The following is a 14,184-nucleotide window of genomic DNA, read 5'->3' as shown; positions in this document are numbered from 1 at the left end:
GTGTATGTTATGGCTTATAGATGATCGTTTTGATAATGAGTAATATGAGCATTATAATGTGTTTTGGCATATGATATTTGGTATGGTTTTAGGTGATTGAAAATGAAATGTTTTGGTGGTTTAAAGGTGTATTTATAAACTTGTGAACATGTATTATGAATTGGTTTAGGTATCTATGCAATTGGGTGAGGAAATAACATGATTTTGGTCATTTTTGGGCATACACGGGTTGTCAAACGGTCGTGTGTCACACATGGGTAGTCCACACGGGCGTGTGCCCTAAGCGTGTTAGGTGCAGGGATCACACGGCCTACGACACGGCCATGTGACCCAATTCAGTGAGTTACACGGTTGAGTACACAGGTAGGCACACGGGCATGTGGGATAGCCACACGGCCATGTTTGGAGCCACACAGTCTGGGCTTTGTCATGGCCGTGTGACCCCTGTAGGTAAATTTTTTTAGTTTTTCCTAAAATGTTTTGATTTGTTCTTATTTGATCCCTGATTGCTCGAAAGCTATTTTTAAGGCCATGTAGGCTCGATTTAAGGCCCGCAAATGTATGATTTATTCCCTTTTGAATTTCTTATGTATTTTTTTAAAATTAATTTGAAAATTAATTTTTATTGGCTATAAAATGTTCTATTTTATATAGTAATACTCAGTAACCCTAATCTGGTGACGGAAATGGGTTAAGGGTGTTTCAATCATTCATTCGCGTCCCATTCATTGTATCTAGAAGACATTACATACAAGCCATAATGAGATTCGGCTGGATATTCAAGCATATTGTCATCCTTCTTATAACTCCATCAATTTTTTGCAGCTCCATTTGCCCACATTTATCATTCACACCTTTCATCATGGTACCACACAAACATCTCGCGTTCCTCATCCCAACTGCTTTCATCATCAAATTCATCGCAAACTTTATCCAGGATCAGATTAAATAATTAACAAGGTAATTATACAAAATAACAAAAAAATAATTAAAATAAAACTAACTAAAAAAGTTACAACACTATCTAACTCGTTCGTCTTTCGGCTAGTATTATTTTACAAAGTAATTAAATTAATAACAATTTTCACTATCATAATACCTGGCAACGGCACCAACAACTTAATCGCTTCGAAATGTGAGAACGCTTAGAGTAAAAATCATGTAAATAAAATATATAAAATTAAGTGTGACATCTACAAGCGAACAAATCAAATTGTAATATAGTTTTATGCTACAATAGAACACCGGTAAATATTCTGATGATCATACCCAAAGGATTGTAAATTGGAGAATTTTATTATTAAATTAATTTAAAAAATAATTATTAATCTAATCAAATTACGAATTAGTAGTGTGAATCCAAATTAAAGTATTAATTAAACTAATTAAATTACTTAACCTAAATTAACCTAATGAAGTTTTCTACTCCTGCTGTCAGTGATGTGAGCTCCCGGCCTATGATCGATTAACAAGCAGAAGATGGGCGTGCTTCAGTATTACCTCTCGGCCTCTACTAATTAATTAATTGATCAATACTCACTTATCTCTCGACCTCACATCCTTGATTGAGATAAATCATGATTTACTCGGTAACCTTATCTCTCGACCTCATTTACCTAGATTACTTCTTAGGGTCGTCAATTATAGGATTTAAGCACATGTAAATTTAATCCAATTAATTCATATGGGAAACCATCATTCATCTTTTAATTACTCTTAAATTAGTTAATTAGTTCCATAACCCAATCATGCAAGATATAAATAAAGCACAAGAATTTATCTCAATATTCATACAACAGTTAATTGGTCAGGTTAACGAAGTATAAATAAAAAAAGAAACGAAAAGGATAAAGAAATTGCTCATGAATAAATATATATATGCGCAATTCCAGAGAAATCTTTGCTTGTGACATCTTTACATCAAAATAGAACAATCTCGTTTAAGCGAACATAAGAGAAACTAAAATAAAAACTAACGAAAATCGGAAACTTAAATTAAAAATATGAAAAGTTGTTCGACGGCTTCCTAGGTAGATTCCTTAGGGAGATTTCCTAGGTTGACTCCCCCTCTAATGAAGTTATAAGATTGTTTATATAGGCAAAAATTAGGTAAAAATCCAAAAGACTAAAGTGTCACTTCAATTATAATGTTAATTAGGGTTTTAGGTTGGAAAAATACCCTTAATTGCCCTAAAAATCGCAGTCATTGTACGCAGAAATTTTTCGGCCACGCAACTACCTGTGTCACGACACAGGGGGTCCTGTGTTGCAACACAGGTGTCTAGGTCGCAACATACACACCCTTGTGTCACAACACGCACACCCTATTTCGTCCTAAGATTTTGTGTTTTTGGCTTCGAAGTTTTGTGTTGCGACATGACACGACCATCGTTCTTTGTATTCTTTGGCCTGAAATGACACCCTGCATACTCAAATAGCCCATTAGTTATTCCCGAGGCTCGAGTTGGCCTATTAGGTCGTCAAAACACTTAAAACATGTGTAAAAACACTTATTTTGCAAAAATATTGAATCTAAGCTATAGAAACTAAAAATACAATAATTAAACAAAAAATGACTTAAAAACAAGCTCGTTAAGTGCCGAAACATACCTAAATTACCACTACAATTTGTGATAGGTCACTTCTCTTTGTCAGCACCTGTGTCAGGGGAGGATTTTTTTTGGGTGTCAACATTCTCGTTATCGGCACTAATTTGTTTTTCAAAAAAAATTGGGTGATGTCGTTCTCTTTGCCGACATCGGCGTTGCTTTCAGTTGCATAAGAAGGGATATTTGAAGAAAATAACACAATATCGATAAAGAAAAAGCATTGATTATTTGAGAAGAAAAAGAAAATGTTTTTAAGTTTAGTTTACTGATTATAGTAGTTAATAGGCAAAGGAAACAAGAGAAGAAGAAGATGAAAAAAAACCTAACAATCAAGGAATGAGAGAAGAAGAGGAAGAGGAAAATCAATGGTGAAACAGATGAGAATAGGAAGAGAAATAGACAAGAAAAAAATGGAGAGTTACACTACATTTATTATTAGATTAACAATTCCATTGGAATTAACTTATCAACACCAATTCCAACCAAATGCGTTTATCATTATAATAGAAAATAGGAAAAGTCAAAAAATTCAAAAATCACACTCTGCATTATTTTTATTATAATGATAGATGCATTTTGTTGGAATTGATGTTGATAAATTAATTTCATCCGAATTGTTAATCTACTAACATATGTAGTGAACTCTCAATTTTCTTCTTAACTTTTTATTTTCGTCTTATTCTTCTATTGTTTCCTTTGCCTACTAAGTACTACAACAAGCAAACTAAACTCAAAAGCATTTTGTTTTTCTTCTCAAATATTCAGTGTTTCTTCCCTTTTGAGATTGCATTATTTTCTTCAAATCTCCCTTCTCATGCAACTTAAGGCTTAGGAGTCGCATTGTCCAATGCTTGAAAAAAAAGAATCAAGTTGGTTTTTATAGAAGGAATATATACCCAATATTATAACATATAAGTGTTCTCTGATTTAACTGGTTTTTTCACCCGGTCTAACCAATTTTTAACCTAGTTTAAACGATTCTTAACCGATTTAAAAAAAATTCAAAAACCACACCAGTGCCGGTAAAGAGAACGTCGACACCAAAAAAGAAAAAAAAACATTTTTTTAATTTGAACCAGTGTCGACAATGTGAACACCGACACCTATTAAAATATTTTTTAATCCCGAAATACTAGTATTTTTTAAGTATATTTGAGAAAAATACATATGAGTGCTGGCGAACACGGTACTAACACAAAAAAGTCATTTTTTATAGACCGAACAATTATCGAAAATCATTAGGGGATGATGGAGGGTGGTGCATGCAATAAGATAGTCGACACCGACATGTACAGTAGAAAACATATCATTTTTTATAATATTTTGCAACCGGGTCATTTTTATAAATAATCATTTTTTTAGGTCAATTATGAAGAAAATCCTCAAATATAATATATGCAACCATTTCCCTCAAGGAAAAAAATTTGCAGTATAAGAATAAACATATAAGATTGACTCTAAATATGTAACATATGCTTGGGTAAAAATTTGTTTGTTCCTTCTAATTTTGATATTGAGTAAATTATTCTATTTTAAAAATCAAGTCAAATTCATCTCTATCAATTTCGAAAGTGAACATATAAGGATAATTAATTACAATATTAATATTTTTTGTAAATTTTACATAATTTTGATTGGTATGATAACAAATTTAACCTTCAAAGATTATACATTCTATTTTTATATATTTTTTGAAGCTTAAGGTTTTTTTATATATTCTTTTTGAATTTTTAATTTTTTCAATTTTTAAAAATAGGATTTAATTGAAAAATTTGTAAATATTGATGGCTTAATTTGCTATTATATCAATCAAAATTATGTATATTTGATGAAAAAATGAATTTTCATGATTAATTGTCCTTCCTTACTCACTTACGAAATTGACAATGATTAAATTACTCGATCTTTTAAGAGAAACCAATTTGTTTAATACCACATTTGAGAGTGACCAAAGAAATCTTCATACATATTAAAAATAAAGTTGAAAAATAAACCCAAAAATGAATGCAAATGTTTGATTAAGTTCAACTAACATAAAAATATACTCAATTTGATTCAATTAAATTAAATTAATTTTTTTTTTATAATTGGGAGTGGGTAATGGGGTTGCTTGAGATCTGTTATATCCCCTTCGGCCTGAGACATGTGGCAACACAACATGTAACCCAAAAGATGCCCTTCCACTTGCTATCAGTTGACCAGTCACTAGCAAACTGATAATCCAGAAAGCTTTACTTCAGCTAACATTTCGTCTTCTCTAGAAGGGCCCTAGCCAACCATGCTTCCGAGGTAACCACCCGCTTTCTATAGAAAGTCTTCACTTGGCACCCGCTATTCTGTTCAGAATGTAACTCTTTAGGCCACCAAACCCACGTGGGCTTAACCACTCTACACCATGAGTCAAAAGGAATGACAGAATGCGTATCATCATAGACATCCTCTCCATGTGTCCAACAATGATAGCTTGATAGCAGGTGCACCATGGCAACACCACCAAACACGAAACTTTCCCTATCAATACCCCTCACACGCGTGGAAGAAAAGATTGACTTTTAAGCATCCTAGCCACCATATATCTCTCATCCCTCTCCTTTGTGTTCTAGCATCCCAACTTCCTTAACTCGTCCAGCTCTTTGCCCCTACCGGGTGAACCGGTCTCACCAAACCACCATTACCTCTTCCATGTCTCCTCCTTTGTCGATACCTACTATCAACAGAATCCAACCCAAATTATTATGCCTATATCTTAATACTCTTGCCATTAGGTCAAGGGATTATTAACATTTAATTTAATTTTTTAAAATTCAAAATTCTATATATATATATATATATATATATTTCTAAAATAAAACCGAACCGCTGTCATTCTCCTCTATGAATTAACTAAATTGAAATTTAAGTGAAAGTCGCAATATCTTTATCGTATTATATAAAGAATCTATTAAAGAGGAAGGGTCATTAAGTGGTGGGGACTAATGGTTGGAAGATATATATATATATATATATATATATATATATATGTATAGCTACTGTAAGTGTGTCATTAATCCACTGGTTATATTAAGCTAAGGAGACAAGTAATCCTATAAATTTTTTCCTCTTTAGATTTGTAATGTAAAAGTAGTCACTTTTCTCATGTGGGGAACCCTAAGCATGACCCCCTCCTATGTAACTTGGATCTTCCTTGTCAATGGTTGGAATGCAATTTTCATGTGTTTTAGAAGTTGATGGTAGCCATTAATTCATGGGAATAATTAGTTTCAATATTGAACAAAGAATATTGTCCAAATGAGTACATCAATGGCCTTTGCGAGGCCTGAAAAACCACTTCCAAACCATAAAGCTAAGGACCTCTGTATCCATGACATGTCTATGTCTAAAAAGAGCACTTCGGATTTGGTTTTATGGTTTACCACTTGGGATTGTCTTTCTGGGTCGTTTTAACTAAGATTTGTTTGTTGAATTCGAATAATTTAAAAATACTTTCATTTAAAACTTATTATAAAAAGTATGGGTAAATACAACTTAAAAACATGTTGATAGTAAATGACTTGATTAATCAAATTATGGAAGCTTGGAATTATAAAAGTATAAGGTTAGGTGCTCTTCGATTGACAAATGGGACACCTAAGACAAAAACAATGCATTAAAAAGAATGGTGTGAAATAATTCACACAAACAAAGATCTCTAGAGATTCTCACCTATTATTATTATTAGGCAGTGCTCATAATGATAAGATTATGCTTCTTAAAACTTGAATTTCATTTTTAGCATCACCTTCCTATCCCAGATTACCAGAAAGAAAAACAATATATGAATATTATACAAAATGAGGATCAAATATACTATCTTATATTTTGGATTCTTATTTGGTACATAAAGGAAAAAATTTTAAAATTTTATGGTTTGTGGATAAGTAATATTTAAAAATTTATGATATTTAAAATTCTCTAGTATTTTTAACTAATTATTTTTACAGAAAATGGCCAAGCTGAGGGAATGTTAGGCCAGAGTACCTGCCTAACTCCACCTAGTAAAATTAAAAGAAAGAATTTTGATTAAGCATTCAATTATTATATAATTTGCGGTGCTTAACAGTTAATACTTCACTTGGCTTCACAAATTGAGAAATTTCTCAAAATATCCAATTCCATAAATAAGTGCATGATTGAAACAATTTATTTTTCTCTTTATCAAAACATCATTTGAAATCATCTATATTTGGTCAGTGTAACTTAGCTTTCATATATTCTTTATCTCAGCTTTTGATTTGAACCAGTGGCAGCCATGTCACTGATCAAAGTGTCTGGATTTCCATGGTTCTCACTGAAAGTTTGAGACTCATTTCAAATTCCATCCTTTTATAGGAACCAGGGGGTCCTCACCTTCTTGGCTCCTCATGTAAAAAAAAAAAAAAGCTGCATAAAACCACCACCACCAAGAACAACAAAAACCTGTTTTTTCTTACAAGAACCTGTTCTCTTTTCTTTCTTTCTTGGAACTGCAACAACTGCTGAAGCAATGGGGTTAAGGAAAGACAAGTTTGTTTTGAATTGTGTGGCTTTGGTCTGCTTGTGGAGTTCTGCATTTGGATTGCTTTCACCAAAAGGTGTTAACTTTGAAGGTAACTGAAACCACATGGTTGTTTGTCTGAAAAAAAGAAGCGTAAAATTTCAAGTAGGAAAATGATTGTTTTTGTTTTCTTCAGTGCAAGCTTTAATGGGCATAAAAGCTTTCCTGGTTGATCCACATGGAGCTCTTGGCAATTGGGATGACACTGCTGTTGATCCTTGCAGTTGGAACATGATCACTTGTTCTAGTGATGGTCTAGTCACTGCCCTGTAAGTATTTGATGTTAAGTTCAAATGAATATATTACAAAGCTTCAAACACTACTACAGATTCAGACAAAACAATATCTGATGTTGGTTCAAATGTTCTTTTTTTTTTTATTATTATTACAGAGGAGCTCCAAGCCAGAATCTGTCTGGTAATCTTGCCCCTACCATTGGGAACTTGACAAATCTCCAGCTTGTGTAAGTGTCAATTATCAATTATCAATTCATCTGTCAAATTGTGATTTAGTTTATGAATTCCGTATGCAATGAATGTTTTTGCTTTTACAGGAACCTTCAGAATAACAATATATCAGGGAATATACCATCGGAATTAGGGAAGCTTTCAAAGCTTAAAACACTTGATCTTTCTAACAACCGTTTCAATGGTCAAATTCCCGGCACTCTATCTCACCTAAAAAGCCTGCAATACCTGTAAGTATCCAGACAGGTTCTGAACATGAGTTGTTTTGAACAAGAACCGTTTAAGACAGCTTATATTTAAACAAAGGCTATTCTAAACATGAGTTGTTTTAAACAAGCTATTCTCGATCTCAAGTATCTACAGTTAAATTATTTTGAATATGATTGGTGTGGTTTTGTTTGAATGATACCAGGAGGCTGAATAACAACAGTCTGTCAGGAGCAATCCCTTCCCCTTTGGCAAACATGACACAGCTCACTTTCCTGTAATTCACAAAATCCTGTTATATTTTTTATTTCCAAAACTGATTGATTTATCAGACAGAGTACGATAGTTTCCAACTATATGTGGGATGTGTCTGGTTTTACAGGGACTTGTCTTTCAATAATTTGAATGGTCCAGTTCCGGAATTGCCTACAACAACATTCAAGTAAGTTTGAGTTTAGCTCTCGTCTTACTGTGTTAATTTGCCCTGTCTAAAGTATGATTCTTTTATTATTTTCTTACATATCTTTTAGTTGACACAGCATTGTGGGAAACCCATTGAGTTGTGGTGTGGGGACTGGACAAGACTGTTCCAGAACAAGACCAATGCAATTGTCTCTTTCCTCAAATAATTCACAAAGTAAGAACAATTCTTCCCCATTCAATGTTTCTTCATTTGTCCAAATCTTGAATTCTCTGTTCAATATGCTGTTTTTTTTTCAATTCATCAACCACTACTTAAAAAATCAAGATCCCAGCTTTAATGCTTTATAGAACCTTTAATCTCAAAGAATCTGTAACATCATCGATGTTAATTGAGCTAGTACACATTCGACGTGCTCTACTGTTGAGTTTAATTTTTAGTTTCCAAGTTAAAACATGCTAATTATTCTAAAATTTGCCGTCACTAGTTTCTCCAACATTAGCATGATTGTTTAATTCTATCAATCTGGCGTCATATTTCTGTGTTTTTCTTTAGACTCAAAACCTTCGGGAAGATCCAAGAGCCATAAAATTGCTTTAGCCTTTGGCTCAACTCTTGCCTCCATTTGCCTACTTATTCTTGGCTTTGGTTTCCTTCTGTGGTGGAGACAAAGACACAACCAGCAAATCTTCTTCGACGTTAATGGTTAGTAAAAAACTATATTATACATTGTTTATATACATGAAAAAGGGCTAACTTGTCTCTATCAAAACATGTTAAAAAAAAAATCATCTCAGAACAACGTAGGGAAGAAATTTGTCTTGGAAACTTGAAGAGGTTCCATTTCAAGGAACTTCAGGTGGCAACTAACAATTTCAGCAGCAGGAACTTAGTAGGGAAAGGAGGATTTGGATATGTATATAAAGGGTATTTGCAGGATGGAACAGTCGTGGCTGTGAAGAGGCTTAAAGATGGAAGTGCAGCTGGAGGTGAAATCCAGTTTCAAACTGAAGTTGAACTCATAAGCTTAGCAGTTCACCGCAACCTCCTTCGTCTCTATGGGTTTTGCATCACCGCGACGGAGAGGCTTCTGGTTTACCCTTACATGTCTAATGGAAGCGTTGCCACTCGGCTCAAAGGTACTTCAATGAAGAGTCTGGGCAACATAGATGTCGGAATTTAGTCGAGAATAATGTTGTAACTTGTGTGTGATTGCAGCCAAACCAGCACTGGATTGGGGAACGAGGAAAAGAATTGCATTAGGAGCAGCAAGGGGGTTACTGTATTTGCACGAGCAGTGTGACCCCAAGATAATTCATCGGGATGTTAAGGCCGCAAATATACTTCTGGATGATGATTGTGAGGCCATTGTTGGTGACTTTGGGTTGGCTAAGTTGTTAGATCATCAGGAGTCACATGTGACAACAGCAGTGAGAGGCACCGTGGGACATATAGCCCCTGAATATCTATCAACCGGTCAATCCTCTGAGAAGACCGATGTTTTTGGGTTCGGTATCCTTTTACTTGAGCTCATTTCTGGACTCAGGGCTCTCCAAGTCGGGAAAACAGCTAACCAGAAAGGAGCCATTCTTGACTGGGTGAGCTAATCTAACAATATCTACTTACGTACTTGTATCTAACACTTGAACCCCAATCCGGATAATCTAATATAGTTGGTTATTGTTTAATTATGCAGGTAATAAAAATTCATCAAGAAAAGAAACTAGAGTTGCTAGTTGACAAGGATCTGAAAAATAACTACGATAGGATTGAGGTTGAAGAAATGGTTCGAGTGGCTCTTTTGTGCGTTCAGAACCAGCCAAGTCAAAGACCCAAGATGTCAGAAGTGGTACGGATGCTAGAAGGTGATGGGCTAGCCGAGACGTGGGAAGCTTCACATAGAGCTGAACCAAACAGGTCCAGAGCCAATGAGTTCTCTTCTTCAGAAAGATACTCTGACCTAACCGATGACTCTTCCTTGTTGGTCCCTGCAATGGAGCTCTCTGGACCAAGATAACATGAAAAATCTCAAAGACAGTGTAAAACGAGTTTCATGGTTCACCATGAGAGGTATGTGTTGAAATGAAGGTATCGTATAGTATACTGTAATACTGGGAAAGTGGGAATTACTTTAAATCTGTCTCATTTCTGATTGAGTACAAATTTGGATTCAAACATCAAAAACTGACATATATTTAGGTTGAGTGTGTTACATGTCCTGCTACTGGTGAATGAAGAACTTTCATGGAGATGTTTCTTATTTTAGAGTTACTTGTAATAAAAATCCTATTCAAATGTATCTGATTTCTGACAGGAAGTTTAGAGCTATGATTCTTGGATTCAGGTGAGTATTGGGTATAATTATGTTTAACTTTTCAAAGATTTTTTTATGTTTGGAGGGTGTTTTTATATATAAACATATTCAAATATAGATATATATTATATAAACATCCTGCATTCTTCGAATAAGTGTTAATGATGCTGGCGCCATTTTGTTGTTAATAGCTGAGACTACCTGTGAGCTATAGCTTTCAATGATCACCTTTCGAAAACCTCGACTCCAGGCCACTTCCTATCCTGTAAGAATCATGTGCTCCACCCTCGGCTCATCGCCCATTATCATCCCTAGTTATGCCTCCAATGGAAAACCGCTCACCACCCAACTGCATGACGCCATTTACGTTAACAGTTTTAGAAAATGTTGCAGTGTGCATGATACTTAGCGTCCAATTGTAGCACTTGGCTATTAACTCATTAGTTTGCATGCTGAATGATGCTATTATTCCCCTTTTTCCACAAATTCCAGATTACAACACCAAAAAAATGTACCCTAGTCAGTTTCACCCTTCGACATTCCCAGCTCACTCTTGATTGGTGAACGCATTGTCTCGGCAAATCTCAATTCCATTGTTCTTGCATGGCAACCATGTCACATAAGTAAGGGTCTCCCATATATCCAGCAGACTGAATCACAGGGTTCTTCGAACAGCCCAATTCCGCAGTCCATACATCATGCCAAAATCTAATGCTTTTCACATCACCCAGTGTCCACCAAACATTTTCCTTTAATTCACTCCAAATCTTCTTAAGTCCCCGTCACAAGAAAAAAAAAATAGAGCAGTTTGCTCTACTAATATGGTTAGGGTATATTGCATCAACTCTATACTTATTTCGAAGAATGTTAACCCACATTCGATCAGTTTTGGTAATACGACTATACCTCATCTTCATCATGAAAGCTTTATTTTGAGTGACCAAACACCATAATCCCAAACCCCCCATTTTACACCGCTGGTCTACACTGATCCCATTTCACAAGTGATCATTTTCGTTTTACATTCGATGCATCTGTTGGAACATTTGCATTAAAACAAAAGCAATGAAAATCGAAGCAAAAAGAAAGAAAGAACAGCAGCCAAAATGTAACTGAAGAACCACACTAATTTTCATTCAAAAATTGAAAATATATGAGTTACAAGATTACCTTGACAGTTACCTAATGTCTTAACTGCCCCCACTAATACATGACTAATTGATAACTTAAATTACACACAAAATGGGCTGACATATCAGCCATTACATTAAGGACTAATCCTACCAACTTACTTGCATAAGTCACAAGTAAACTAAACAAAAATTACATTGAAACAAAATGGACCAAGCCACTGTTACATTCGGTTCAGCTCCAATGCTGCACTTCAGGCTGCTTTGCTGTTGTTGGTCTTGTTGTGAGCTTGCTGCTGGTTCCATGTTGCATTGCAGGCCAAAGTTTAACACTCCTCCTTGGACTGTATGCAACAAACACCAATTGTCTTTCTCAAAATTTCAAATCTAGTAGCTCCTAATGGCTTATTCAGTATATCAGCCAATTGAGCTTCTGAGCTACAATGAACAAGGCTGGCTTCCTTCGATTGTTCAGCCTCTCGAACAAAATGAAATTTGATCTTTATGTGTTTGGTCTTACCATGAAAGATCGGATTCTTTGCTATGGCAACTGCAGATTGGTTGTCTACTCTAATCTCAGTTGGCTCAGCTTGATCTTCATTGAGATCATGTAAGAGCTTCCTAAGACAAATGGCTTGATTAACAGCTGCAGCAGCTGCAATGTACTCTGTTTCAGCTGTGGACTGAGCAATAGTTTGTTGCTTCTTTGAACTCCAGCAGAAGACACTTGATCCAAGTGTAAAGAAATAACCAGAGGTGCTCTTCATGTCATCGACAGAGCCAGCCCAGTCACTGTCAAAATACCCTGCTAACTTGAGCTCATTTCCCTTTTCAAACTTTACTCCATAACTTGCAGTTCCTTTGATATATCTAAGGACCCTTTTTGCTACTTTAAGATGAACTACATCACAGCAGTGCATAAACCTTGACAAAAGGTTAACACCAAACATGATATTAGGCCTAGTTGCTGTTAAGTAAAGTAAGCAACCTACCAGACTTCTATAGTGCTTCTCATCAATCTTTTCTTGATTCTCATTACTAGTCAGCTTCTCTCCTTGAGCCACAGGTGTGCTGACTGTTTTGCAGTTCTGCATACAAAATTTGTCAAGAATTTTCAAAGCAAAAACATGTTGACTAATGAAAATGCCTTGATCAGATTGATGCACTTCCATACCAAGGAAGTATGTCATAACTCCCAAGTCTGTCATTTCAAACACTTCCTGCATTTGAAATTTGAATTCTTCTATGAGCTCACTCTTGCTTCCAGTCACAAGCAAATCATCCACATAGAGAGAAACAATCAACAATGTCTCACTTTCTGATTTCTTCACATAAAATGTAGCTTCACTGACACTTTTCTCAAACCCAAGCCTTGACAGGTATGTGTCAACCCTGTCATACCAGGCCCTTGGTGCCTGCTTCAGGCCATAAAGAGCCTTTCTTAGTCTGTAAACCTTATCTTCTTCTCTAACAATCTTAAATCCATCAGGTTGCTCAATGAAAATTTCCTCCTTGAGAAAGCCATTCAAAAATGCTGACTTGACATCCAATTGGTGAATCTTCCATTGTTTCTGAGCAGCCAAAGCAAACAAAAGTTTGATTGTGTCCAACCTTGCCACTGGAGCAAATGTTTCCATGAAATCGATCCCATACTGCTGACTATAGCCTTTCACCACAAGTCTTGCTTTTTGTTTGTTCAATGAGCCATCAGCATTGTATTTGGCTCTAAACACCCACTTAACACCAATGACCTTCTTGTGATTAGGCCTGCTCACCAGTTCCCAAGTCTCATTTTTGTGAATCATCTCCAATTCTACTTCCATGGCTTTCTTCTAGTACTTATCCCTAGCAGCTTCTTCATAGTCAGTGGGCTCAACTATTGCCACATTGCATCTTTGGTAGATGTCATCAATAGTTCTGGTGCCTCTCACAGGAGTATCATCAACAGCCTCATCATTTGATCCTTGTTCTGCAGGTTCAACAACAATGTCAAGTTGATCCTCTTCAATCAATTCTGTTTCAACACCATTTCAGCTTCAAACCTTCTTTTCATCAAATCTTACATCTCTGCTTACCAAAATCTTCTTTGTTGAGGGATCAAACACCTTATAACCCTTCTTAGCACTACTATAGCCAACAAAGATCCTTGGAACAACCCTGTTTTCAATCTTGGTCCTCTTTTCTACTGGAATGTGGGCATAACAAAAACAACCAAACACTTTTAAGTGTGACACAACTGGCTTAAATCCATGCCATGCTTCAAAAGAAGTCTTGTCCTTGACAGCACGAGTTGGCAACCTGTTGTGCAAATACACTGAGGTATTGACTGCCTCAGCCCAAAATTTGCTTGGCAGCTTACTCTTGACCAGCAAACATCTAGCCATATCAAGCACAGTTATATTTTTCCTCTCACATACTCTATTTTGTTGAGGAGTATAGACTGTAGTTAGTTGGTGATGAATC

At 35.5% G+C, this 14,184-nt stretch overlaps 1 protein-coding gene across 1 annotated transcript; it reads left to right on the top strand.

The window, feature by feature from the left end:
* The first annotated feature begins 6,742 nt into the window (after window positions 1-6,742).
* On the top strand, window positions 6,743-10,616 carry LOC105771398 (protein NSP-INTERACTING KINASE 2). The gene is made up of 11 exons (XM_012592848.2): window positions 6,743-7,234; window positions 7,319-7,451; window positions 7,574-7,645; window positions 7,736-7,879; window positions 8,062-8,133; window positions 8,239-8,298; window positions 8,396-8,493; window positions 8,833-8,982; window positions 9,075-9,416; window positions 9,496-9,875; window positions 9,974-10,616. Exons 1-11 carry the CDS (start codon window positions 7,132-7,134, stop codon window positions 10,292-10,294), a joined length of 1,875 nt encoding a protein of 624 aa, XP_012448302.1. The 5' UTR covers window positions 6,743-7,131; the 3' UTR covers window positions 10,295-10,616.
* The last annotated feature ends 3,568 nt before the right edge of the window (window positions 10,617-14,184 follow it).

The sequence above is a fragment of the Gossypium raimondii genome, chromosome 5, assembly GCF_025698545.1.
Source record: "Gossypium raimondii isolate GPD5lz chromosome 5, ASM2569854v1, whole genome shotgun sequence".
Taxonomy (NCBI): Eukaryota; Viridiplantae; Streptophyta; class Magnoliopsida; order Malvales; family Malvaceae; genus Gossypium; species Gossypium raimondii.
The sequence above is the reverse complement of the archived record's forward strand: the minus strand, read 5'-3'. Positions and strand labels throughout refer to the sequence as shown.

Bases quoted from the DNA above. Each gene is read 5' to 3' on its own strand.
- LOC105771398 (XM_012592848.2), top strand. From the start codon at position 7,132: ATGGGGTTAAGGAAAGACAAGTTTGTTTTGAATTGTGTGGCTTTGGTC. The intron at 7,646-7,735 runs GTAAGTGTCAAT...TTGCTTTTACAG, and splicing joins TTGACAAATCTCCAGCTTGT to GAACCTTCAGAATAACAATA. The intron at 8,299-8,395 runs GTAAGTTTGAGT...TAGTTGACACAG, and splicing joins TTGCCTACAACAACATTCAA to CATTGTGGGAAACCCATTGA.